We start from the raw sequence: 27,886 nt of genomic DNA on the forward strand, positions 1-27,886 counted from the left end.
CAAGTGTTAAAAGACAGTGTTTTATGTCTCTCAAATACAGTACATAAACATAAGAGTTAAGACCATTAAGATACAAACCATGCACCAATGTCGCTGTTTTGTGAGAATGGTGAGTACTGTATATTTCAGATGGTCACTTTAGTACCACATGCCCAGCCTCTGTTAAGTCGTACTGTACCAAAACAAATATCATAGTTGCTTGCAACACTTTTCCACTTATCAACGGCATCCAATAAACACAAAGCTACATCATTACAGAACATTACTCACGAAATTACATTAAAACCCAATGATTCAAGTGTCATGATTGAAATACAAAATGAAGACTAAATTAGAGACATATACTGTAATCTTTGCATTATTGTTGGGTGTAATGAATTTACAAAATCCACCGTAGTTATTCTGCCAGGTGCCTGTACTACGGTAGGCTATGTACACAATAAACCTTTTTTAAAAAAAGTTAATGTAAGAACAGACCATGCATGGTCTCAACTCAAGCACTATCATATCCTTAAATGATACACAGCACCTACTGTTAAACAAGGGGGTTATGATCACAAGGCATAGTGTTTAAAAATAAAACAACTCCCCCCCTCCCCTGAACCATCCCGTGTGTCTATTAAAAACATTACATACAGTACACCCAAATGACAACGTGAGCAGATTTGAAAGAGTGCCGTCTCGCTGGTACAAGCTTCGGCCAAGACACTAAGAATTTCCACACAAGTCCTCGTCTTCTCTGCAGCCGAATAGTGTGCCACAACCTACAACATGATGTACTGTAGGAGCCCACATGTCAACAACTGTCAACACTCTCCGGATTATAACCGGCTGCCTGAAGCCCACCCCTGTATCCCACCTGCCTGTCCTTGTGGGAATTGCCCCATAGCCGGCCTCCAGCGAGAGGCTGCTATACCATCAACCTGGCAAGGAAAACCCAGATACTATATGGCACTGGCATATCCTGCATGACACTATACAATGACAGCAGCGCCTCCAAACAGACTCAAGTCATGCCATCCATACAACAAGGCAGCACAAGAGATGCTCCGTTCTGTCTCTGGCTGGTGGCATCCTGGAAGCAGGAGTGGGAGTCACATATCCACCGCTACATCAGTGACCCGGAGATGGCATCAAAGGAGAAGATCTACCACGCCGGTAATGGACTTTGCTGAACCGCTTCAAGTCAACTATGAAGAAGTGGGGCCTTGCAGAACAGCATGCGAATGTGGTGAGCCTAAGCAGATCGCATACATAATCATCACCTGTCCCCTGTACAGATCACCTTCAGAGGCCGGCCACTTCAAAGTGGGACCAGAGACAAGGGTGTGGCTACATTTGCACATTAAAATGTTTAGTTATTGTGTCCGAGTTGGACACAATAACTAAACCACCCAGCCAAACATATTTACATATAGCTAGCAGTCATGTCTTGGCAGAATTAAGGTCCCTATAGGGTTATGTCAGTTTGGTCTGCACTAGGTGGCTACTTCTTCACGTGGTAAGTTAAGCTTCACTGCACCTCCTGTAGTTGTGGAGGCTGAGTAGGAAGCAATGGCACAAATAGAAGGACCATTGGACTCTGTGGCAAAAGGCTTGCAGAGCCCAGGTGGGGCAGTGTCATGACCATCCCGCTCAGGGCTGGATGCCCTGGATGAGCCAGGGGAGGGTGTGGGGCTGAGCTGCACTGCGGTTGTGTCCTGCAATGTGTGTTCACTGGTTTCTATTTCGAACGCTGTTCCTCCAGCAAACCCGCTGCGTCCAACCATGCCCGTGCCCCTGCCACCGACCTTAGACCCACGCAAACCCTGGGCAGGGGGCAGGCGACTGCACACGCAGCAGGCTCCAAAAAAGGAAAAGGCCACTAGAAGTAGAATAGGCCCAATGATGATGGGAGGATTGGCAGAAGGCACCAGGGTGCTGAAGGCAAATGCCCCCACCAGGGTGATGTTGATTCCAGCCAGCATAATGCACAGTCCACAGGCACAGCAGAGTGCTGGGGAGGGCAGGCTGTGAGGGCGATACTTCTTACTTTTCTTCTTCTTTGACTCCTTTTTAGGCACAGAAATGCTGGAGCTCCTTTCGGTGAGGACCATGTCTTCACCGCAAGGCTATGTCTCTCTCTCTCTCTCTCTCTCTCTCTCTTTCTCTCTCTCTTCAGCAGTTTCTCTTTTTATGGTCTTCAGCAATGACGGTTCTCCATGGCAACCCACGACTAAATTCACAATGAAAAATTGCCGGCACCTGAAAAAGAAGATGCATCATTGCTGATAAAAAATGACATGCCCATTGTTGTTTGACATGGCTACTCATTGTAATCCCCTTGGGCTATACAAAAGACACTGCCATTCACCAGACATCGAGGTATAATTATCACAGAGCATACATTTTCCTCAAAGACATCCTCCAGTGATTCTGCATGCTTACACCAAATAGCATCTATATTTTAAATTTAAGTGAATTTCTGCATAAAAAATAAATGAAGGTGTAGACTATTAGTATGGCCAGCAGTAGAGAGCAGTATAGCCTCAGATATTAGCCTATAGTGATTTTAGTACCAACCAAACCATTCATCTACCCTTTCATCCATCAAAAGAACGCCCCCTCAAAATCAGTCCAGATGAACAGGAAAAAGGTCTAAATCAAGCAAATGCTGATGACAACATCTATAGGGTTTTCTTTATTTCATACTTTTAAAGAACACAATATGTAGCCAATGCATTAGTATTGATTGTGGATTTGTTTAAATCCCGTTCAATAAATCCCAAATTAAATGTTATTTTCCTATTATTTCACATATCTGCTCCAGAACAAAAAAATAATAATCTTACCCTTAGGCTGATGTTCCGAGCACTTTATTCGGTTGTTTCAGCAACATGGATTTATGAAACGAGGAATCTTCGTCATGGTTTGCGGGGTTATATCTCAAACGGCACAAAGTCATGACAGTCGTTAATCAAGCCAAGACAGCAATTAACAGGCTATGACAACGGGCTATGAATATGACTGTTGGCTGCCACAGAAAGGCCATGCGACCCAGACATTTCGGGGGAAAAACTCACTTTAGGTGCGATGGCTTCGAATTATGCCTATAAACGCAACACTGTGTATATACGACAGCTAATACGACGCGACGCCGTTCAGACGCGACAGTTCCATTCAGAAGCATACCACGACTAAGGTTAAACTATACTGTCTAGGCTACTCTAGCTTAATTGGTTCAATTATTTTTCTTGCAGTCATTCAAAAGTATTCAATTGAATCATCCTGCACCTTCCTTCCATTCAAAACTGTGCACCAGTGTCCGTGTCTCCTATATCTCCCCGAGTCCCCGCTCCGTCCTTTGTAAATCGCGTGTGGAACCTGGGGGGAGGGAGGGTTGATAGAAGGTGGATAATGGAGGTGAGAGTTATTGCATCGAGTGGACAGCTCCTGGTGCTGAAACGAGTGACGCAAACCTCACAGCCACACGGATTTAGCCTACTTGTTGCTTATCGTATGCACTCTGCATTACACCAATTACACTCCCAATATGTTTTTGCCCAGGCAATAGCTTATTTTATTTCCAAAAGATAGCTCACATAGACATAGTCAATCCATTCCGCACACATGGGTCCCCTGACCCATATGCCCTTGTGGTTTGTCACCTCTGATTTATGAATGACATGGCATCATGACATGGCCATATCTTATAAACATGAATAGGAATCCACTATGGGTGCCATCCTTCCATAAATGCGCAATTTGCTTCATTTGGAAATTAGGCTACAATTGTGTGAGGCGTGCGCCTTAATACATCATTTAAAGAAAACCAAAAGGCAGCTGCAATGAATGAATGAAGTCTGGTAGTGGCACTGAGTCTGCATGGGACAGGTTGCTTCTGGCAAACCAATAGATAGAGGTTATCAACTTAATTTATAGTTTCAAGAGCCATGGGTTTGTAGGCTACTTGAAGTCTTGAGCTGATATAGTCTGATAGTAAACTGTACACCTTTGACAGACTCATACAAGAAACAGTCTTTAATCTGACATGTGTGTACCTCAGAATAAAGGTTATCTCCTTTTCTTTCCTTTTCGTTTCATCGTAGAAAAAATATCGACTGAAACAGATGATTCCCTGTGGCAACCCCTGATGGGAATTAACCTAAAAAGAAGCCATAATATGCTTCAACCTTTTGGCCCTTCAAACTATGTGCAATATAGTCTGCTGCAGATGTTCTACAAGTCTGTAGTAGCCAGTGTTCTCTTATGTGCTGTGGCATGCTGGGGGAGCTGGGATGCCAATACAATTAACAATCTTTGGACAGTCTGGAAGTGGTGGCTGAAAGGGAATGATGAGAAAGCTGAATGCTACCCCAGAGAACCACTATCCTCTCATGCCCTTTATGATGAGCTGGTGTGGTGAGGATGAGGGACACAGCACACCACAAAGCCATCAGTCCATCAGGCTTCTAACTAACAACCAAAGCTTGACCCAAGGCCCAATTTACTATTTAAGACATGCATGTTAACTATTGACTATTGTCTCTTGACAATGAACATCCTCACTTCATTTCACTACTTATTGCTGTTATATTTACTGTACCATTACTGTTAAACTGTTCCCATTCATGTCCATGCATGGTGTCTCTCTCACTACTGCTGCTTTTTGTTTAATCTCGTATATTATTGTAGTAATCAGTGGCGTGCACAGACATTTAGAGGGGCAGGTGCTCAAGTGAAAAAAAGGGCACCTTGTGCAACGCGTGGAACCGGCCGGTTGCCTTAATAGTGTGAGATTTATAGATTTTGGGGCCTAAATAATATATTAAGCTTTTTTTTATCAAGATTATTGATCAATGTCACCATGGTCCACATACTGTACAGTGTACACTGTACAAAAAAACATTTTTTTTTCTTTCAAAAGGGCACATTTCTGTCCAGAGGGAAAAGGGCAGGTGCTCTAGCACCCCCTAGTGGTAGTAATAGTATGTAGTGTTAACCATGTTTGACTGCGTCCCTATTTTGGGCATGTCATTCTATACCGTATTTCAAAATGTCTCCAAGATAGCAAATCTACAAGCACACAACGTATCACAATGTGGCACATTGTGAGCTTGTAGATCAGCTATTATTTATAGTTTTACACCCAGGGCTCTTTGAAGAGTTTGAGAAAACTCAAACCACAGCTTTAAAAGTTATAATTACATTGAACACAATGTTCAAACCCCCTGCCTCTGAGACCAGGGACACACACATTATTCAGCATGACACCACCATCACATTGAGATCAGCAGTACATTCTCCCCCACGCTGTTTGCCATGCAGCAGCCATTCTGTTTGTGCTGTCCTGAATATCAATGCATTGTTTTTCACTGTGTGTGTGTGCATGTACGTGTGCGTGTGCATGTGCGTGTGTGTGTGTGTGTTTGTGTGTGTGTGGGAGGGGTGCAATTTGCAATGTGCCTAGATGTTATTGCTTGTGTGCACGTGTGTATTCATTTTAGTCATCATTACGTACACGAGAAAGACCAAAAATAATTGTAAATACATGCTCTTGCAACACATTTAAGAGCTCAATCATGAATCATCCCATGATGATCATAACAATTTCTTGATTGGTTGTTGAGTACATTGTGTGATTATGTACTATGAGCTGCTTGAGAGGGACTGTACATTCTCTGCTTTAGGTTGTGTCAAGAGTCGTGTGAAGAATACAAGTAATATACTCACTGACACATCATACACTTTGAGGCCATAGGTTGATTTCAGCTGTGAAAGTTTAATTGTATAAATAAATACCTAGGATAATGAGATGAACTCAGCAGATATCATAAGGAGAATGGCAAGTCCCTGTACATGTAGCTATACTGTATATATTATAATAAGTAGACAAAAGGTAATCTCATTATCATCTCTTTAGGTACCACCCCACAACACCTAATTAAAAGAGTGGCCTTAGTAAGTGGGTGCGACTGTGCGTGTGCGTGTATGTAAATGTATAGTGCTGTAATAAACAGAAAATAAATTGTATTAGGAGAGAACTCAGACAGGATAATGGATAAACAAGTGAAATTGGAAGTGCAAAAAAAAATATGCATACATACATAATTGGAACAGGAACAGGAACCCTCAACACAGATTATGACATTTTCTAATGAGCTGGAGAGACCCTACTATCGGAATATAGAGCTTTAACCTTTTAACAAAAACCTTTTTCATAACAAAATATCACTTACATCCTCTTTAAATAAAATGAATAAATTGTACTGTGCATAGTCACATTTTGATCTTACGATGTTTCCAGTGGTGGACAAACTCAAGTATTGAAAAGTACAAATTACAAAATAAAATGATGAAGTAAATTGCAAAATACATGTTCAGAAATGAATATTCATAGATGTTCAGAAATGTCTTCAGATTAAAGATCTACAAGCTCACAAATGTGTGTGCGATGCGTTGTGAGCTTGTAGATCGTCTATTTTCACTATTATTTGAAATGAAATTGTATGTTGTCAAAAGTACAATATTTCTATTTAAATAGAAGAGGAGTGGAGTGAAAGTCATTATTTGCAACAACAACAAAAAACTCAAAAACATTCACTTAAGTACAATACTCAAGTAAATGTTAATGTCCACCACTGGTCATTTCTGTAAGAGCAAAATGGCCGCTGTGTGAATATGGTCAGTTGCCAGGTGAGGTCAGAAAAGGTCAGGTCAGTGTTAACAGATGACATCATGGCTGGTCTTGCTCAGAAGGTGACTGCTAAGGTTTCCTCCGAGATAAGACGTCCGGCATGTCTGAGGATGTCCTGCAACAGATCAAAACATACAGTACATGAGTGATTATTATTATTATTATTATTATTATTAAAACATACAGTACATGAGTGAGGCATGAGAGAGAAGTACAAGAGGGAGTGTGAGGAAGAGAGCTTGTATGTTTGAGTATACACGAATGATCTACAAGCTTGCAGATCTGCTATTTTCAAATAGGGATGAAGTGGTTAATGCATGTTTTGTAATAATAAAAGTAAGTAAGTAAAAGGTATAATATTTACCTCTGAGATGTAGTGGAATAGAAGTAATTTTACTGGAAATTGAAAATGTAGTAAAGTTTCCTCAAATGTATAATTAAGTACTTGGTTACTTTTACACCACTGCAAAAAGATGTAGTCGTTAATGTCCTGCAAGGTGGATAAAAGACCCTGTCAGGACTCAGGAATGAACTCAGTCTAGAATCTGGGTTACCTGGAAACAAAATCCACTATGATCTCTTGTTCTCAACCCTTTCAGGCCGTGAACCCCCAAAATAATCTGAATTTGACCTGGGGACCCCCCACCCTGATAAGCACTTGGAATGTAGGAGTCGAGGCGTTCAATTAAGAATTTAAATATTGCGGAAATAATAGATCTATAAGCTCACAACGCCTTGCGTTATTTGACAATTTGGCCAATATTTGAGTTGGCCAAGTTGTTGCTTGTTGATTACTTTTATTTATTTATTTTTTAGGTATTATAAAGGTCTTAATAGTCCTTAAATTGTCACTTATTGTCATCTGGGGAGCCCCAAAAATCATTCCTCCCGAGTCCCGACCCACAGGTTGAGAACCACTGATCTATTCAATACCCTTGAAGAAAACTGTGGTCAAAAACCGAGAAACTTACCAGAGTAGAAAACTATGACGGTATGACCACAGTACACACAACCAAGATGGAGGTGCTGTTACATGAGTCCGGGTCAGGTGGCACGCTGTTTAGTTTCTACACTCTGATATATATTCTTTAACTTATAGGAAGTGGCATTTCTTTTTAAAAATGGATTGGCAAGTAACAGAAATGCAGATCACTATTCTCTTATGAACTATTCTGGTTGTTCTTCTGGAGCTTTTGTTGTTATAAAAATCTCCATAATACATGGGACTCACAAGTTTATCCTCTTCTTCTCTGAGACCCTCAACCAATCGTCATCTGCCAGACACAATGGAGCAGAGGCAGAAATGATGAGTTAAAGTCCAGTCCTCAAAAGGGGAAATATGACTGATAGAAATAGTAGTGCTTGAACATAATCTGATCAGTAGACTTTAAAAACATCTAAAAACTGCCTCATGGTAAATCTATTATTTCTTCTCAAGCACACATGTGCCCCTTTCATGGCAGATTCACACAAGCTGTAATAAATATAGAACAAATTTGCCACTGAATCCCATTAGAAAGCAATCTTTGAGAGCTATCGTTGCAGATAATGCTGCAGTAAGTATTTGACCCTTGCAGAGAAGCAAAATAGTACGTTGCGAGAGAAAAGCAGGCCACGTCACATCCAAGGAGCACAAATCATCCCATTATTTTGGAGTGCCACAGAAACGACTCTGGGGAATCATGACCTTGCCTTCTGGGGCATCATGACAAAAACAGACTCTGGGGTACCATGACTTTGTAGGTATGAAATAACAGCTTGAGCATACTAACGTGCATCAATGGAAACTTCTAAAGTCACAATTAACCATTCCATACTGGTGTGTGTGTGTGTGTGTGTGTGTGTGTGTGTGTGCGTGCGTGCGTGCGTGCGTGCGTGCGTGCGTGTGCATGTTTGCAATGTGTCAACATGTTATAGTGTATGTGTGGCATGTGTTTGTGTGTCATACCCCTCATCAGGGTTGGCCTCAGCCGCTGGGCCTCCTTCCACAAAGGTTCCCAAACGGCTCTTGGAACGTTCCAGGTTTAGCTGGCTCTGAGTTCCTTTGAGAATAGGAGAACAGATCAACCTTTCATAAAATATTACATTGCATAAAACACAATATGATATTTGGACAAAATGTGTATGAGTAATATAAATCTTTTGCAAAAATCACATGTTGAGGGGCCATATTGAGCACACCTCCACTTTCATTTTAACCATAGGGTTGCCAACTTGCCACGAATTTGAAACAATTTACCATACGTCGTAAAAATGCTATTTCTCCCCGCAGCTTCCTCAGGTCCTGATGGCAGCATCACATGAGTTATACAGCCGTGAGTAGGTCACCTGACCTGGTGGAGATATTATCTCCACCATTTGTAGTTCTTATCTATCTAGGTTTGGCTCTCTTACCTGCAGTGCAAGTTTCACCACTGCTGTTGCTGCTATAACACCTGCATTTCCCCAAATGATGGCTTATCTGATCTGATTTCATCAGATCTTATCTTATCCTAAGCCTAATTTATACGAACTATTTCATACTACAACAATGTCACATTATAATATTTCATAATAATGAAAATCTGTTAGTCAGTGAGGTTATACAATCATGTTTTACACTCACCTTCCCGTCTCAGTGCTTCTGCTGGTAGTTCAGGTACAGGAGCAGGGACAGTAGGCTGAGGCCGCACTCTGTTCCCTGTGATGGAAAACTATTGAGTTTCATGATGGCTTTTGACATGGATGGAAGATCCCTTTTTAATTGGCAAATAATGAAGAAGGGAATTTAATTACCAAACATTGGCATCATGTTGTTGAGGTTAAGCCAGGCTTTTATGAAGGGATATACAGATATGAGCAGGCCTGCAAGACACAAAAAGGTTGATTTAATAGATGACAAACTAACACCTAGCTCCGTTTGGAACCTCTATATCAGGGGTGCCCAAAAGGTAGATCGCGATCTACCAGTAGATCACAAAGGCTGTGCAGGTAGATCACATGACATGGTAATAAAAATATAGTTAATTAAAATATTTTAAAAAATCTGACACTTTAAGGTGACTTGATTGATTGACATTTAGAAGCCCTGTCAGCTCAAATCAACAATGCAATACTTTGTTTTCAAGATTGTTGAAAGTCAGTTACAGTAGCATTTCAAAGTTATATAAAAAAAGAAAAACCCTACAAATTCCATTTTCCCTCTATTTCCCATTCCAAGTGTGTTTGTCTTATATTATGTCTTATTGTATGTAACGCGAGTGCCGCTATTCTAAAACTCCCTCAGGTACATTTTTAAACAAATTTCAGCAATGGGATCTGATAATTGTTTTTGGTGGGTAGATCTTGTTGCGCTAGTTATTTTGAAAGTGGCTCTCAAGTTGAAAATGTTTGAGCACCCCTGCTCTATATGTATCTATATCTACGCTGCTACGCTTCTCAAAGCTAAAGCGTAGCAGCGTAGATAGGCCTATAGAGGTTCCAAATGGAGCCAACTAACACCAAATGTTTATAAAAGTTGACTCTCTTGCAGTAACCAATAGGAGACTTACTTTCTCAGACCACTTTAATTCTAACAATGGGACAGTTTAATCGATTGCAGGGTATGTTAAATAGTTTTCATTATCTTGTATAAGTTGATGATCAGTTAAATTAAATAAAAATAAGAATAAGAAAGAATAGAATTAGCAAGGCTAAACAGTGAAAAGAACCTTGGGAAAACAAGTATTTCCAGAAAAAATGCAGGAAAGGTACAGGAAAGCCTGAAGTGTAGGAAGGGAGGGTCTGATAACATGAATATCAAATAGGTGAATACTGAAACAAGCAACTTAAAAACTGTCTGGGTGCACACAAAAGCCAGAGTGGACTAAAATGACCTCTCAAGCATGTTTGAAAGTGAAATATCACAATTTATAAAATACGAAACCCTGTGTCCCAGGATATCGAAAACAAAGCAGAAAAAATTCAAGAGTGTTTTGAAACCTTTTACCGAGAATTATATTCTCAACCCCAAGCAGCTGATGAATCCCAGATAGAGTCTTTTTTGAGCTCCCTGGATTTACCAGTCCTTACTGATCCACAAAATGTCAATTTGATAAAAACCAATTACAAGCAGAGAAGTGGACTCAGCCATTTCCAGGCTAAAAGCAGGGAAGTCTCCGGGTTCAGACGGTTTTAACACAGTGGTATAAAATGTTGAGAGCGGAGTTGTCCCCATTGTTGCTCAATACTTTCAATGGGATTCTGCAGGGAGGCGATGCCCCACCCTCATGGAAGGAGGCCATTATCTCGGTCATTCCAAAAGTATTGTAAATACTTTCGTTTCTTGGTTGTTGTTTTTTTGTCTTTGTCTTTTTTTTTGTCTGCCCACTCTTTCTTCTTTTTCTCCTTCTGAAATGTACACTCTGAAGCGATATTGCCCTTTGCCCCTGTTAATTGTTGACTTAATGCCATAGAAAGCAAGAAAGCAAGGATGTTACAGAGACACTGGAGATGGAGTCACTTGGAGGGGGGAGGGAGGGAAGAGGGGTGAACAAAAAAAATCCTGGGAACTGCACTTGTGTCCTATGTATGCATAGAAATGCTGTTATTGTACTGCTTTTTCCAAATAAAATAAATATTATAAAAAAATAAAAATAAAAGTGAAATATCACAAAAGCCAGAGTGGACTAAAATGACCTCTCAAGCATGTTTGAAAGTGAAATATCCCCTTTAATAAAAGTTGAGGAAACAGCAGTGTGCTGGGAGGATGCAAGATTAGTTTCCTTAAACTGGCATCAAATTTCCCCAGAGTCCCATTGAAGACAGAGCTGAGGAAAATGGCTTCCCATATAACTACATGAGATCAGTGTTGTGCCTCAAGGCTCATTTACTCCTGTGCCACCATGTAGTGGAATCCATTTTCTGATGAAAATTCATATACTGTACCTCGAGACGTATATGGCAAATACAAAACATGCATGGATAGACTCAATCTTGACAAAATATCTCAAGCATACTTGAAGACCAGTTGCTGGTCCAAACATTTTGGCTTTTTATTAACATTTTGTAATAAATTAAGTACCTTGATTTTATGGCCCTCTCCTCCGTTATTATTTTTTGAGTGCTCGGAGTGCTCGAAGCACCAACCTAACTCAACTTTTATTTCCCTTGAGAACCTGGTTGATCTCTCTTTCACTTTGCATATTAATTTAGTTGAGCAGACCATTTGTAATATAAAGATGAGATACTACAGTACATCTACCACACATAAAAACATTTTATACCTTAGATCAAAATCCATTATGCACTTAACTCCATGTAATCCTTGCCTTGGCAGACCAGATGAATGCACTGGCCCCTATACGCTATCAGGCGACTTCAGTTACCATGTTGTATCAAATGAACGCATGGTCACTGAGGTGTGTTTTTCAATGGAAGGTTGATGGAAAATAGCATTGGCCACTGATCTTTCACGTGTATTTTCATAAATATTTGGTTTTCAACCTCAATCATATGAGCATATACCTTCCTCAACCCACACAATACCATCAGGACCACATTGGTCTTCTTACGTTTGATATAATATTATTCAGGTCACTACTACAGGCCCAAAGTAATTTCCATATGGCATAAGAAATTAAGAAAATAAGATAATTGAAAGTTCTGGGAGATAAAAGTCTGGCAAAAGAAATCAGCAATTAGGACATTCCACTAAATTAATAATGAAACACCTGCCACAAGTACCGGTAGCCAAGATGAAAGTGTGTCAACACTCACCCAGGCCCCCTACTCCCAAGAAGATGCCCCCGACAGCATCAGCATCACACTCCCTGGATACCCCGATGAGGACGCAGCCCGCCACGATGCAGAGCAGAGCGGCGGCCACCCGCAAGCCATGGTACTCCCCGCTACTGACTGGGTTCATTCAGCAGGCGGAGGACCCCCACCCGCCCCGTGCTGCCCAGCTTCCGGACACACGCACGCAAGGACTGACCCTGACACACCCGCAGACAGATACGCTACTTTGACATGGGGCCCTCAGCACAGCCACCTCCAGCTCCAGTGTCACCTGCATGGACTGTGGCCCCTCCCTTCTGCCACTCTCACTGATAAAGGAACACTTTCTCTGTCAATGCGTCCGTCTCCGTTCTTCGCTGCTCAAGACTTCTCATGCATCTTTAAAGATGGAGCTCCGGTTGCTCCAATGCTGCCAAAAATTAAAAAGCTTGTGGCATTCACTCTTATGACAGTGGCAGACACGTAGGCTACGCAATAAATCTTTCCTTCCGACTGGCGAGGCAACACGCCAAACACACTGGCAAACTGTAGGCTATCAAGTAGCCAGGAAAGCGCGTCTAATTCAATGTAGGCCAGTACCTACCTATCAAATTACATTTTGATACCATCAGAAGCTTATCAGGCATCGTGGATCGTGCCGTGTGATGTTAGAAGAATAAATGTGGAGTCACAAACAGCTATGTGGTCTCACACACGTGGAATGTGTAAGTGATCTCTAAGGTACGTAGCTATGACAGCTACTCTCAACAGCGCAGGGGAGAAGGAGAGCGATAGAGAGAATATGTACTGTTAATGTGATTCATCTATGAGCTTGAAGAGAATTTTGAATGAAAGGTTCAGAGTCCTCTGCGGTCAGGGCCCGAGGCCATCCGCAAAGGCCTCTAGTTGCCATAGGAATAGCATATCCATGGCAACAGAGAAAGGAGGGTAAGTGGGATTAACACTAGCAAATGGGGTAACAAATGAACTTATATTGTGTTCATGAGAAGATGTTATTAATAATTAAATGTGAATGGTTTTCATTACACAAGCTTGCTCTACATCCAATTAATTACTTGGGGGCAGGGTTGTTTTAAGATAAGATGAAGAAGCAGCCACACACACTTGTAGCTCTGCCTCTGCCGCTGCATATACCTTCTAGCATGTCTGCTCAAGGCTGCTGTGAAAAACGAGTATTGTCAACCTGTTGTGAGAGAAACCCTGCCACTGAGCCAGGCTGTTTCAATCATTCATGCTAAGCTCTGTTAGCTCACAGCCTTTTTCCTGTGTTGGAATGTGTAGATAAAGGTGACATACCTTCTGTGGTTGAACTCTGTAAAGACACCTGTCTGTGTAGATATGTTTCTATGCTTGAGCATTCAATGTTGTTCAATCTTTCTTCACTTTTTCCTTCATATCAGATTTTTATTAGGGCAGGAATTATGTTTTCACCACTGTGAGTCTGTCTGTCACTGTGAGCAGCTAATCTCGGGCAACGCTCGACCGATCAGCGTGAAACTGGGACTTCCAGTAGACGTCAATTAAAGGGGCATTCCACTCATTTTCAACATTTTACTATGTCATTAATATACCTTAGAGGTGTTGTGTGGAAATAATAAAAAAGTCCCCCCATTCTGTGTTTCCTAGAACTGGAGGTCTGAAAAAAATCATTAACATGGTGAATCACATCTTGATGTGATTAACTTGTCTTCAATCTGGTTGAAGACAAGTGTCTTCAACCAGGTTGATCACTGCCTTGAGAGCACTTATTTCCATTTCAGCAGCTCTTGCCTTGAGTTCCTCACCGGGCTTGAAATGTCAAATGTTTGCTCAAACTGACAGGTGCATGGAGAGATTTATTCTTACTGAACACGCGGTCCCGCAAGAAGATGTTCAACTTGTCCTCTCCTGCAGAATGGGCTGATATAAAGTCCGCAATGGGCTCATCAGAGCATGGTTGACTGTAGGGTGCAAAGTGTGGATGAGGCCGGATTAAACGGAATGAGTCGAACTCATCCATGCATGCAATCAGGTTCTGCACACACTGCTCATCTTCTCGCATCCTTTTCGGGCCACTTTCTGTCTTCTTCCTCTTGACTTATTTTCGGGTGACAAGAGTGTTGTGAGCTGCTCTTATGCAGTCCACATTGTTAACATTTCTGGAGTGCACCAGCAGCTCCTTTTCATTTTTGGAGGATGGAGAGCCAGCCTGTCTTCATTTTGCTGCCCTTGTTCATTGTACATTCAACCCACATGTCCCAGTCCATGTTGCAATAGGGGTTACCTGTGATGGACTGAGTGAAGTTAGTACGAAGGAAGGCAACCTGTTTAGCAGGGAGAGCTGTCAGGATCGCCCAGAAGTCAGGCAGACACCTCCCATACTTATTGTTGTCGTATGCTACCATCCAAGGCAGCATAGCACGCAGAGAGCGGACTATTCCCAGTTGCAGATATGGACTGCATGCACATTCTGCATTAGCGCATCTGTCATGGTCAGGAAGTCCCTTCAGTAGTCTGCCATCTCATTGACCTCTAATTGGGAGAAAAGGTTAGTGATGAGATTCTTGAGATCAACATCATCCTCCAGTGCTGCATGAGCAGCAGCAAGGGTTTCCTGGGAGAGACTTGTATTCCTCAGAATATCAAGATTCTCTGTTACCGGTAGATTGGTTATCAGCCTCTCCTTGGCCAGCTGACTCATAAGTGCCTCATACATCAGCCTCAAGAAACGCAGCCCCCTCGTATAATGCTTGCCTTTCAGTGCACAATCAACGGATCCCTCAGAAAAATTACTCCTCCCGCGACAAGTATATCTCCTCACTCACTCCCCTTGTAGCGCTTGTTGATGGCACTCATCGCACACTGTATGGAAAGGACCACGGTACTTGTCTGGGTTCTCTGCCTTAAGCAGAGTGGTGAGGACGTACACAAGATGATCTCCCAGTGTAAAGGCAAAGGGCATGCATTTTGTAATAGTTGAAGAGGATGAGGATGATGAATTTGATGATGCACAGAGGTGGAGTCATCTGAATCGGATGATTCAGAAACCAGTGACACAGAATGCTCTGACACATGTGTTTTGTGTTTATAAAAATTACAAACCCCAAATAAATTGCTTTCCTATTCAAAAGTAATGTTTTCACGCTACTGGATGGTGGCCATCTTGAATTTCGGGGCCAAAACGAGGTCTTATGATTAAAATGGTGTCAGATTTGGAATCATCATGGTTGTATGAAAAAGTGTCTTCATACATGATTCTAGGTCATCTGGATCAAAAGTTATTTTTTGTCTATGGTGCTCGCCGCTGTGTGCCATTTTGAATTTGGCGAGGGACATGAGGGCTAAATCTATCCATGAGGTCAATCAATCATCAAAACATTAATTGCCAGAGGATGGTCACAGAACTTAGTTTGTGACTCTACTAATTAGGATGGAATATGAAATATCGAGTATAGAGACTATAGACTGAGACTATAGAGATACTGTGTAACGATTTTGCGAGATTGTTTGACAGAATCTGGAGGAGTAATATAACAAAATGTGTTTTACAAAAGTTGGCCTCCTGGTGGCGCTATAACAGGCCGTCCTGGAACATTTGGGGCAGAGGTTCATCGTTGGCATCTATAGGGAGTGTGTGTGCAAAAATTGGCATGACCGGGTTAACAGTGCCGGAGATTAGCTGTTAACAGACGGATGGACACACACAGATGGACTGCACGGAGTGCAAAACATATACTCTCTGTCTCAATCCCCATGCCTTCGGCATGGTGGAGGCAATAAAAAATCAAATCAAACTAGAAAAAGTGCCCGGGGCACAGGTCTCCACCAGGCCTGGTCAGGTTGTGGCCACCTGGTGGCGCTATAATAAGCCAATGTGAAAAGGGTGCCAGTTCTTCACCTTATGCCTTGGATGGCAATTGGATGATTTGAGGCATTTTGTTCCAACAATGTGTTTTGCAAAAAACAATAGCTGTAGGCTACATACACAGACGGACGAAACGAAAGGACGGACGGACGCACGCACGCACGCGCACACACACACACACACACACACACACACACACACACACACACACACACACACACGGACGGAGTGCAAAACATACTCTCCCCCCATGCCTTCGGCCTGGTGGAGACAATAATAAAAATGCCCCTCTCGTCTCCAGACTCCATACATAGCTTACGAAAATAATAATCGCCTACCGTATGTCCTAACAGGAGGAGTCCATCCCAGATAACAGGTTTGTAGAGCACACAATAAGTTACTGTAATGGAAGCTGCCAGCTTGATTTGTCTTCTGAGGACTTCTAAAAATCATGACCACATGGCAAACAGCAGCATCTAGTGGTCAGAGAAGGTGTCCCATGAGACGCACCTTCACCAAACTCGATGCTGATTACCAGAGTAGTAGCGTCCACACTCAGTGATCATTTTGCAGCCACAAACTTACCACCGTGTCAAAGCCGTTTATATATAACTCTATGGTCAAAACGCCCCCAGCTCGCTATTGAGTGAAGATTTAGCATTTTGTTGTGTTCTGCAAAACTGGTGTTCGAACTTAGGTGAGTGTTTGTCAGAGCCACACATGCACATTTGATTGTAATATCGTGGGGAAACATAACAGCCTGGCAGCAAGAGCAGTAATATGGACCAGAGCTACAGCCTATATTTTAGTGGAGCTGGCCTGGGAACTTGGGAAGAGTTTTATTTCGCATTAAAGCATTTTTAATTCCCTGTATTTAAAAATGCATATAGCATCTACACAAACGGTATTATGCCCACAAAAGACGGCAAAAATATGTGTAGGCCTACCTACAGAATGAAGACAAAACATACGAAAACTCCACAACAAACAATCAACCATGGAAGGTTGGGCCTAATGAGGGAAGCTGAGTTTCAGTCAGTTTAGCATACCCCACCCCACTGATGTTCAAACTTAAGGTTTTGTGTATTTGCATGCAAGTAGGTAGGCCTACTCTTTTGACAATAACTATAGAGGGTAACCTCTGACCTCACGCATCAGTTTCACATACTTTGGCCTAGTCCTCAAAATCATGTAGTGCATTTAGTGCATGTGGGCTGGGGGTCTTGGGATAAACCCCCATAGGGCCAAGGCTTGAGCAAATTTGAATTTGTTGGCTTGTCTTGCAGTTCTCTTAAAATTATGAACAATAGCAGCCTGGATGTGCGTGTTTTGGGTTGTTTACCTGTTGTCTGTACAGACAGACAGATGACTGTAACAAGTGCTGCCTAAAGGCATAAACCCAACAACTTGAACAATGTTGTGACCCTCACTGAAAACATGCATGAGCCTTGAAAGCCAGGTGACATGTTAGGCAACCTGTACATTACACGAATAATGATCGCAGGGTGAAAAACCTATATGCACATCCTTTATTTAACCTCATTCATTGCAGTGATTTCAGTTACTTTGTCTTTCTTACTTTTCTCCTCCGGAGGCCTCTACCATGTTTCACTTCATAATTACCTGATTGGGGGCAAATGGCAAGTCTTGTGGATCCTCTCCTTCTCTCACAGCGCTGTTGAGCAATGAACTGTGCTAGTCTCCGAGCACCGTATGAATGCAATGCTCTTTGTCTCTGTGCAGTGAATTCTGCCATTAGGGCAACGGAACATGAATACGGTCACAAGATCCACCAAAACAGCCGTCGTCTTGTAGCATAATATGCCATCTGTGTCAAACAAGTGATGCTCTGGACAGCACTGAATGGCCAAACAATGGCCACTACTTTTTTTCTTCATGGCATTGGAATGTCATGACAGCAGCAGCAGTCATCATGAACTGCTGCTTTAATGAAAAACAGCAGAAAAGCCATTCTATTATTTAGTATGTCTGATACAATACTAGTGTTTCGCAATAGAATACAAGTTTCCTTTTCAATAATAGTAGATGGTAGTTATTGATTTGAAACCGCTTGGTTTTACTGTGGAGTCTTCATGGGATATAATATTAATACCGTATATGACGGACACCCACATTGTGTATAAAGGTAAGTGTTGGTGTAAGTACAATTGTGTCACTCTGCCCTTGCAAAAACAACTTACTGTATTGTATGTGTTTGCTCATTTTCATCACTTTGGGAATCAATCAATAACCAAAACCTTTATACATGCTAATGAGCTTCGTTTCTGCAATCGTTTTGGTGGCCTGAAGACACTGCAATTGAAAACCATACCTTCTTGTTTGTAGTCCCTGGATGCCTGAGGCCACCTAGCTTCAAGGGAATGTGCAAGGCGTTATATAGATCAGTGACAAGCAACTCCGTTGACAGCTGCATTTACACGAATTTGTCTTTGATAAACAATCTGCCTCTAAAATAAAAAATCACACCTGTGTGATGTGAGGGGCGCTCTTATTATCATCAGAATCTGCATGTTCACCTTCGTCTTCAATGTTTGTGTTAACGCAATGTTTATGTTTGCACAAACACTCAAAGCTGGACATTCATTGTCAATGGCATTCAATGTTTGTGTTTGCACAAACACTCAAAACTGGCCATTCATTGTCAATGGCATTCAATGCTTGTGTTGGGACAATGTTTGTGTTTACACAAACCCTCAAAGCTGGACATAAGCGGGGCTATAGCGCCCCTCAAAAATAAGAATGGATGTGTTCGATTGTTAAAAAATCACACCTGTGTGAAGTGAGGGGCGCTAATATGCTAGAGTCTAACTCATGTTGCTATGATTAGGTGATGTAATGGTGCTGTAAAACAAACACAGACAAAAGAAACATTAAACTCTCTTTATTGTTAATGGCATTTAATGTTTTTGTTAGCGACTAAACAAACATTAAACTGTCCATTGTCAATGGTGTTTTTAATGTTTGTTTAACTAAAAACAAACATTAAACCTGTATGTAGGAGGGGCTAGCGTCTCAAAAATGTTTTAGAATCACCTTATGTCTGGGAATTTCTCAGAATATGAATGACGCCATTGCAATTAGCCGATGACAAGGAGAAATTCCGCCAGTGCCTGGGGGTTTATTGTCAATGCCTTTATGGTGACTGCATCACTAGTATACACTACAGTAAAGAGGACCACCTAAGACAGAGCCAGAACAGCAGATTCATAATATTGGTGCAGAAGAGAACTAAGAAGACTCTGAGACTTTAAGACTTCATAAGACTCAACTGATTATTTAATACTAATCTTATCGCGACCCTGGACGATTGCTGCCAGAACTACCGTAATTAACTAGTTCGTCCCAACATTCATTGTTTCAAAGAGATCGCAGGCACAATTAAAAAAAAAGACAAATGTCTGATTTGTAAACATTAACCTCAAAGTAAATCCCCTTGTCTACGTGCTACATGTCTTAAGCAGTGTGTCTACGTGGTACATGTCTTAGGCAGTGCGTCACCTGTCATGTTTCCGGTCCTGTCATCTGTTCTGTGCCTCCCCCCTGTGCCTGAATTCTTCTCGTTCCAACCAACCTTTCATTCCAAAGTATGGGTTAGTGAGTTAGTTTCAAGGCCTATCAGGTCCACACACCCATCTTTCAGCGGTTGAGGAACAGGTAGAACCAGAGCCACAGGTGAGCTGTGTGCAACATATGGGCGTTACCAGGGCAGCCCTTAGCCTGGCTTCAATATGCATCTCGGAGAATGAGCACCTCGAAAGACAGACTTCGATGTTGCCTCATGTTGCCTTATATGATAATTCACCTTTAGCCCAAATTCTGTTCAGACTTCTGCGTTATCGCCTTGAGATTGATAACTGCAGGGAAGGAGGATAGTGGCAATGTCACATACACCTCTAACGAAGCCAGAGAAATCCATTCAGTGTTTGTTTTGAACTCCAGGTGGACTAATGATGGCAATGCCTACAGTAATCACAAATAATACATTGTTTTTGCACCTTTTCAGATTGATTGTTAAAGGTATTTTTGTACTTAAAACTGTAGGAAATACTTGCCATTAATATAGTGGTTGCAAAGATATTAATTGATTCCCTAAGTCCCATGGTGGGAGTTCTGGTCTTGTTTTTTATTTATTTATTTTATTAAAAATAAATGAATCCACAAAACTAGCGTCAGTATTTCTACCATATAGCACAACTTACGTTCAACTTAGAACCCTCTTTCACATGGAACAATTTTTTGTGTCCAGTATCACTACACCAGCAGCATCACAAACCCATAGTTCCATGTGACGGAGGGGTCAAAGTTGCACTATATGGTAGAAATAGGTCAACAATACAAATTATGCTAGTTTTCTGGATTCATTTATTTTTAATGCGCGCCTCCCAGGGACCCCCATAAAATGCCCGGAATTACTTAATATTCACCAAAACCAGACTAGAACTCCCACCACAGGACTCGGGCAATCACTTAATACCTTTGCAACCACTATATTAATGGCAAGTATTTCCTACAGCTTTTAAGCTAAAACAATCTTTACTAACCCTTTAACAGAAGGAAGGGGTAAAGTAAATTGCAAACAAGGCAATAAATGTAAAACAATAGAGATGAATATATATTTACACAATGGTCTGGCCTTATGCATGGCTACCTACTGATACTAGTTATTAGACCCCAACCCTTTCAATGGCCATTAGTGAAACATGCAAATGATGGATGTATAAAGTGTGCATAAGTAGGTGGAGCTTAGGCCTGAAATAGGGTGTGGTCCTGAAACTAGCAAGGCGTTGTCTGTCGCCTGTCCCTGGTTTTAAATGCTTCCCAATCCCATGCTGTCATACCGTATCTCTCCTCGACGCCTGTTCATCTCTCATTCCCCTTCTCATACTCATGTCTTCCAGGTTCTTGGGGGTTATTTGGGAAAGGATTTCAACAGTAAGGATTTGAGACCAACCGGAAACTACAGCCTAAGGACTACAACTATTTATTTATATCCCTAATTTTCACTGTACTGTGTTGGCGGCACACTGCAAGCACTAGTGGTGCCTACGTGAGATTTTCAACTGTTATCGCCATCAGAGGGCTTTCGACTCAGCAGGTGAGTGCTTTGCTAATGCACAAAGATACATTAGGATAGGTGTTTAGATGTGTCATCCACACACAGTACTGTAATATGAATGATTATGATCATTGAGTTTTTCTCAGTAGGGCATGTTTCTCACACTGCATTGTGGTCAGACCAGTGTATTTTGTATACACAGCTTTCTTGTCATGGTTGGCAGGGAAACATTCCCATGTTGAGTGTTTTTGTTTGTGTGTATATCATTTGTATTTAGAATGCATGAATCGGCTATGTTCTTGTGAGATGACATGCTACGGTAATGTAGGTTGAATAACCATATAGGCTTGCCCCTCTGTCTCACCTGTTGAACTTGCTCTGTTAGTCAATGAAATGCCTCATTGTTGGAGTGGCACCACTCTTGAGGATTCTTTTCTATTTTGTGGTGCAACCACTCCTATAGACAGCTATGTGTGTCCCTGGCTGGGTCTGTCTGTCTGAGCACGAAATAGCATTTGGTTGGTTTTCACAACCAAGAGTCACTGTTGCGCAGCCTAACACACAGTGTATATATGATGATTTGGGGTGGTACATTACAGTAGAGGAACCCCCTGGGTACCCCCACACGGTAACTCTGTCATTTCACCCTGGCCGCGTTCCTGTGGGTCTGGAACTTCCGTCGACTACCCCCCCGGGGACCCCCACACAGAGTTGCACCACTCACTTCACACGGGTGTGATCTTTTTTTTTTTACATGAGGCAATTGGCACTGCCTTGGTACTATAATTTGACTTGCTGTTAGTAAAGTGCTATGAGTTATTAGTCTGTTCTTACTAACTCAGTTTTTGTAAATCACAAGGTTTTAGTCAATCAGTCAAGTTTTAGTAAATCACAAAACTTGTACTGTACAAGTTTCCCCATTTACTATTACCGACTATTTGGTGTATGGGGGCAGCATGAGCCGTTTGATGAGCCTGCACAGCTGTCTCATGTTTGTTTAGTCAGTGTGCGAGCAGCTGGACAGGTCCCTTACTGTCTATACCATCCTCCCAGTTAGCTCAGCCTCTTTTCCTGGGGCGACATTGAGATTCTGACTGCTTGTCTTTCTGTGTATTTCAGGGATCTGTACTAGTCCACGTAAACTGAGGCAGTCAACATGCTGCGAGAAGTTCTATCGAATGTTTTAGAATTGCATGACTCTATCCTGAAAAGAACTGGTGAGTGTCTTAAGCTTCTTGTGTTATTAATTTATACATATTTTATTATTACTATCACATGAAATCTCATGTAACCGTTGCTGCTGGTATGCTGAGATATTGATGCGTGTTACTTCTGTTGTCTTCAGATGAGAGGGTGAAACCCTATCCTCTGATGCAGAGCCCCATAGAGATGACCTCCATCCTGTTGGCCTATGTGATTTGTGCTGTGTATATTGGGCCTCGCTTAATGGCCAACCGCAAGCCCTTTCGCCTCAACACGGCCATGATTGTCTATAATTTTTCCATGGTGGCACTGAATGCCTACATAGTGTATGAGGTGAGCATGATTATTATTTTCATTTTCTGTAATGTTTTATCAGTTGCTAACATTCCCTTGAGTGATTATATTTGACTGTGTGTGTGTGTGTGTGTCTGTCTGTTTTGCTAATCAGTATTTGGCGGCAGGATGGGGCACAACCTACACCTGGAGATGTGACATGGTTGACACCGCTACCACTCCAGAAGTTCTAAGGGTAAGCTAACACTGTACCATCAACCTCCCCATAGTTGGGAGACTTGATAAAGAATCTCGGATTGTGAACCAAAAAGCAAAACTGTTTTTTTTAATCAACCTGAAGTTTTGTTCCAATGTTGTAATTAAGCAATAAGCCATGAGAGGTCTCAGGTTACCGTTTTAGAAAAGCAATAAGCCACTCGAGGCCCCAGCTTACCGGGTATTTTACAATGGCTGGGGGGGTAGAAGACCCTCCGCTCCGCGTCGGGTCTGCCTACGCCCCCAGCCATTGTAAAATACCCGGTAAGCTGGGGCCTCGAGTGGCTTATTGCTTTTCTAAAACGGTTACAAACGTATAGCAATATTAACCTAATACAACTATTAAATTCACGAAAGTAGCTACGCTTTGCGCCACCAGAGCGAGCCACATCACTTCCTTGTTTTGCTCGGCAAGTAGGCTATGTGACGGGAGAATAGCGCTTGGTGTCTTTACGGGGCTGCCTGGAGCCACACATTCACAGTCATATGAGCCGGGCGGTGCTTAGACGCCCGCACGGCATGGGTTCGTAAGGCAATCAAGTGCTCCCCTTCCCATTACATTACATTACATTACATTACAGTCATTTAGCAGACGCTTTTATCCAAAGCGACTTACAATAAGTGTATTCAACATAGGTAGGGAACAAAAACTACTAATCACCAGAAGTCTTTAGTGCATTTTCTGCAAAAACAAGCAACCAAGAGTATACCTAGTGCTAAGGTAAAAGTGCAATATATCAGCTACCTATTTCCTTAAACAGATGAGACAAAATAGCTAAATCAAATGAGCATGAGCTAAAACAATTAAGTGTATCGACTAAACAAGATCCAATAAACAATACAACAATAGAAAACAAGCGTTCGTACAACTAGTTAACAACAAGTAGGTCAGGCAGAGAGGAAGGGTAGTGTTTCCTGAAGAGGTGGGTTTTCCCCAGTACAGCTACAGAGATGCGGAATCAGGTGCGAATGATATAAAGTGATTGAAGGTGTGGGTTATCGGTGAAATTTACACCGGTCACGTGACGGTAACCAGCCAATCAGAATCAAGTATTGGGACTAACCGTTTTAGAAGCTTCAATTTAAAACTAATAAGTTGAATAGGTCGTTCAACATAACAGTTGCCTGACTGATCTTTGTCATTCCTTACCTACTGTAGATGGTTCGAGTGTGTTGGATCTTTTATATTTCAAAATACATTGAGCTCCTTGACACAGTAAGTAGCCTATGTTTTCTGTTTTCTGTCAAATTTTATTGCATTCATTTTCCATACTTTTGACTTTAGATAGTAGTAAAAGTAAAGTTTCTTTGTGTTTTTTTAGATGTTTTTTTTAACCTTGTTGTGTAATATGTGATGTTTTTGCGCAATGAGTTTATATATTGTGCAATGTGTAGATATTTAGTTATTTCTCTTGGTGTACAGCACTTTGGTCGGCCGTTGGCTATTCTTAAATGTGCTTTATAAATACAATTTACTTGACTTGACTTGTAACGTTTTATTCTAGGTATTTTTTGTGGTGAGAAAGAAACAAAGCCAAATCACATTTCTCCATGTGTTCCACCACTCCTTCATGCCCTGGACCTGGTGGTGGGGTATCACTTTGACCCCTGGTAAGCTTCACACAATATGTATAATGTCATGCAAAAACAAACTGTGTAAACCGGAGATTTTAAACACTGTGCAGTGAGCTCCACAAGTAGTTGTGATGGCATCACATTTTCATGCAAGAGCGAAAAGCAGCGTCGGCTTGAAATGGGAAATATTTTCCTTATCAGAAAGTACAGTAACATTTGCAGGAATCCTTTTCACAAACACATTTATTTTTCACTCAAAAGGTAATGTCTTTGGGGTGTTGTACTGATCACCTATTCACCAATCTTTTCTTGAGTTATTTTACTCTTTCTCTCTCTCACTCTCACACACACACACTCTCTCTCTCACACACTCTCTCTCTCTCTCTCTCACACACACACACACACACACACACACACACACACACACACACTATGCCAAACATACATGTAGATTGTAGAGGGAGAATCTGAAAATACGTCTTTAAAAAAATAATAATACGTGTTTTTCTTTGTCACCAGCATCGGGAATGGGAACCTTCCACTGCATGGTGAATTCAATGGTCCATGTAATCATGTACACATACTATGGATTGTCTGCTGCAGGACCTCGATTCCAGAAGTACTTGTGGTGGAAGAAGTACATGACAGCAATCCAGCTGGTATGTCCCTTTTCTCTACTTCTACATCAATTTGAACCCATTGAGACCTGAGACCAGATTCAACAAACGGGGTTCCCACACATTCTTACCAATGAATCTCCAACACTTTTCCAGAATATTTAACCCAATTTCCAGGCCTATATAACAATCATTCAGTGCAATAATGAGTCTCTTAGTCTTACTCCTATGTGCAATGCCCAAAGACAGGCAGTGTAGCAACAATAAAGCATAGAATATAGCTAATTAATGCTACAATTACATTCCAGATTTTGTGCCAATGTTCTGCCACATTCCTATCCTAGAGCATAGGATCACATTGCAGCATGTTGTGAGCTTGTAGATCTGTTATTGTTGTCACATACCAGTACACATTAGGCTGCAATCATGCAGCCCGTTTGGCGAATAATGACTTATGTTACATATTTCGTGTAATGTTATGTTTTTACTTTTTTTATTAACAAAATCAATAGCCAAAAACAATGCATAGCCAACAATTCTTTCCAGGACCCTTGATAAATTCAAAACCTTTTCCAGCACTGGGAAATGTTTTTTTCCAATTTCAAAATATTTCCAGGAATTTCATGACAAATGTCTTCTAAAACTTTGAAGATGGAGAGGGCCACTAAATTTCCACTCACTCCAGAGGGACCCATTGCATATTACTGTTGTAGCAAAAATAGCCAATCTACAAGCTCACTATTTCTTTGCTAATATTTGAAATCCTGAAATATTTTTTTGCTATTTTTGAATTGGAATCCTGAAAAGATTTAGTTATGTAAACTTTATGAACTAAATACAAATACATTGGACATAAAAAAATAAATTTTAATACTAATTACTTATTTAGACTGAAGTAATTAAAGCGGGTCATGTTTGGAATTGTAACAGCTGAAATCAATAATACTAGAGTGGTGCCCGTGGGGCCTCTACAGCGGTGCCCGTTGGGCACTGGCCTACTTGGAACAATGCAAGTTGGAAATGCATGCCCCACCCATGCCCATATATGGAGTTATTTGTCAGGCATGCCCAAATATGGAGTCTACGCAGACAGTGTTGGGATGTCAGAACAGGCCAGCTTGTGGAGTTCTGTGTCAGGCATGCCCAAATATGGAGTGTTGTGAGGTCAGAACAGGCCAGCTCCATATATGGACGCTGGGCAGGGGCTCCGTCCAGAGCCCGGGCAGTGGGTCCGACCGACTCGACACCGGGCACTGCACCCCATGCGGTGGTGTGGAACGCGTGTGTCGATTTTGAAGTCGGTGGGGCTAACGGTAGATATCAGTATTGCGATATTAACCTGAGGCCCACATTAAGTGAAGGTGGGGGCCGCCAGTTGCCCATGTATGTTTTAAATCATGGTAGTTTTCTGAAAAGCCCATTTTTCTATATCAGTGGTTTTCAAACTATTTCATGTCAAGGCCCCAAAAACTTGTATGTATTTGGCCACTGACCCCCATCTGAAAACATGTTGTTCCAGGGACCGCCCAGAAGCAAAGATGAGTTAAAAACAAACAAAACAAACAAAAGAAAATAGCAAAAGTATAAAATAATGGTTAAACGCTAAAGAGACGGATGCGTTCCATGTCTTAATGGGTTAAGTTGCAGAAATGACCAGCATAGTTGATTGTACCATCATAGCTAAGCTGATGTAGTTTGTAATGCAGTATTATTCATACCATTTCTGTTCTACACTATTCTATTCCTTTCCTAGACGCAGTTTATTCTGGTCTCTATTCACATCAGCCAGTACTACTTCATGGAGAAGTGTGACTTCCAAGTTCCTACATGGATCCACCTCATCTGGATATATGGAACCTTCTTTTTCTGCCTCTTCTCTCACTTCTGGGTACAGGCCTATATAAAGGGAAACCGCCTTCCTGTCATGGAGGACAAGTCCAAGCAGAATGGTTTACCCCGCCAAATCGAAGTGATGACCAATGGTAAGAAGATGGAGAATGGCAAGAAGATGGAGAATGGCAAGAAGATGGAGAATGGCAAGAAGATGGAGAATGGCAATGGTATAGCACACCACTCCACGAATGGCAAAGTTATCCTTGGCAAAGTGAAGGAAGTCTAACCTTTTGTCAGGAGGAGCGAGTAATGACTGTCCAGAGAGCATCATTGAATTTTCTTCATACACGTATTTATGCCATGATTTTGGAAATGAATGGCATAAATGATTTAACAAATTGACACGGTGTTTTTCAAATGGTTAACTGTGAGGCACATAGAAGATAATTAGTTTGTTTGTCACGGATGGTATTCACAAGATCAACACAGGAGTTTGGTATTGTATCCCTTGGGGGGGCATAATAAAATGTACATTGTAAAGACTGGCATCTGTAAATAACCTGTACAGAATTAATGTCAAAAGGTTTCTTATTTATCTTGAAATAAACATGTTTTAGATAAATTGCTGACTTGGTTGATTAATATACACAATGTAAATGGTAATGAATTGGTCATTTTTAGAAAGGCTTTCAGTGAATCCACTGTGAATGTCAAGCACAACAGGTGTGCAACTGTACATGCATACAAGCTAAACT

At 41.5% G+C, this 27,886-nt stretch overlaps 3 protein-coding genes across 7 annotated transcripts; 1 reads left to right on the forward strand and 2 right to left on the reverse strand.

Moving 5' to 3' along the window:
• Positions 1-1,478: 1,478 nt before the first annotated feature.
• On the reverse strand, positions 1,479-2,096 carry tmem275a (transmembrane protein 275a; the record flags this gene model as incomplete). Its single annotated transcript, XM_079530424.1, has 1 exon — positions 1,479-2,096. The coding sequence occupies one exon, from the start codon at positions 2,094-2,096 to the stop codon at positions 1,479-1,481; it is 618 nt and encodes a 205-aa protein (XP_079386550.1).
• Positions 2,097-5,781: 3,685 nt separating this feature from the next.
• kncn (kinocilin) lies at positions 5,782-18,148 on the reverse strand (the record flags this gene model as incomplete). 5 transcript variants are annotated; one of them, XR_013792459.1, is made up of 7 exons in its annotated part: positions 5,782-6,791; positions 7,041-7,166; positions 7,908-7,950; positions 8,625-8,718; positions 9,282-9,356; positions 9,452-9,520; positions 17,901-18,148. XR_013792459.1 is itself a non-coding variant. In XM_079530428.1 (6 exons), the coding sequence occupies 5 exons, from the start codon at positions 18,031-18,033 to the stop codon at positions 7,947-7,949; spliced, it is 375 nt and encodes a 124-aa protein (XP_079386554.1). In that variant the 3' UTR covers positions 5,782-6,791; positions 7,908-7,946. The 5 variants fall into 5 exon arrangements, 4 of the variants coding, with proteins under 4 accessions (XP_079386554.1, XP_079386551.1, XP_079386553.1 ...); XM_079530428.1 differs by lacking the exon at positions 7,041-7,166; XM_079530425.1 differs by lacking the exons at positions 7,041-7,166; positions 7,908-7,950.
• Positions 16,819-27,753, forward strand: elovl1a (ELOVL fatty acid elongase 1a). The gene is made up of 9 exons (XM_079530423.1): positions 16,819-16,974; positions 21,197-21,393; positions 22,474-22,571; positions 22,700-22,890; positions 23,006-23,086; positions 24,266-24,322; positions 24,612-24,717; positions 25,201-25,340; positions 27,052-27,753. Exons 3-9 carry the CDS (start codon positions 22,511-22,513, stop codon positions 27,415-27,417), a joined length of 1,002 nt encoding a protein of 333 aa, XP_079386549.1. The 5' UTR covers positions 16,819-16,974; positions 21,197-21,393; positions 22,474-22,510; the 3' UTR covers positions 27,418-27,753.
• Positions 27,754-27,886: the final 133 nt, after the last annotated feature.

Source organism: Electrona antarctica, assembly GCF_951216825.1.
Source record: "Electrona antarctica genome assembly, chromosome: 19".
Classification (NCBI taxonomy): domain Eukaryota; kingdom Metazoa; phylum Chordata; class Actinopteri; order Myctophiformes; family Myctophidae; genus Electrona; species Electrona antarctica.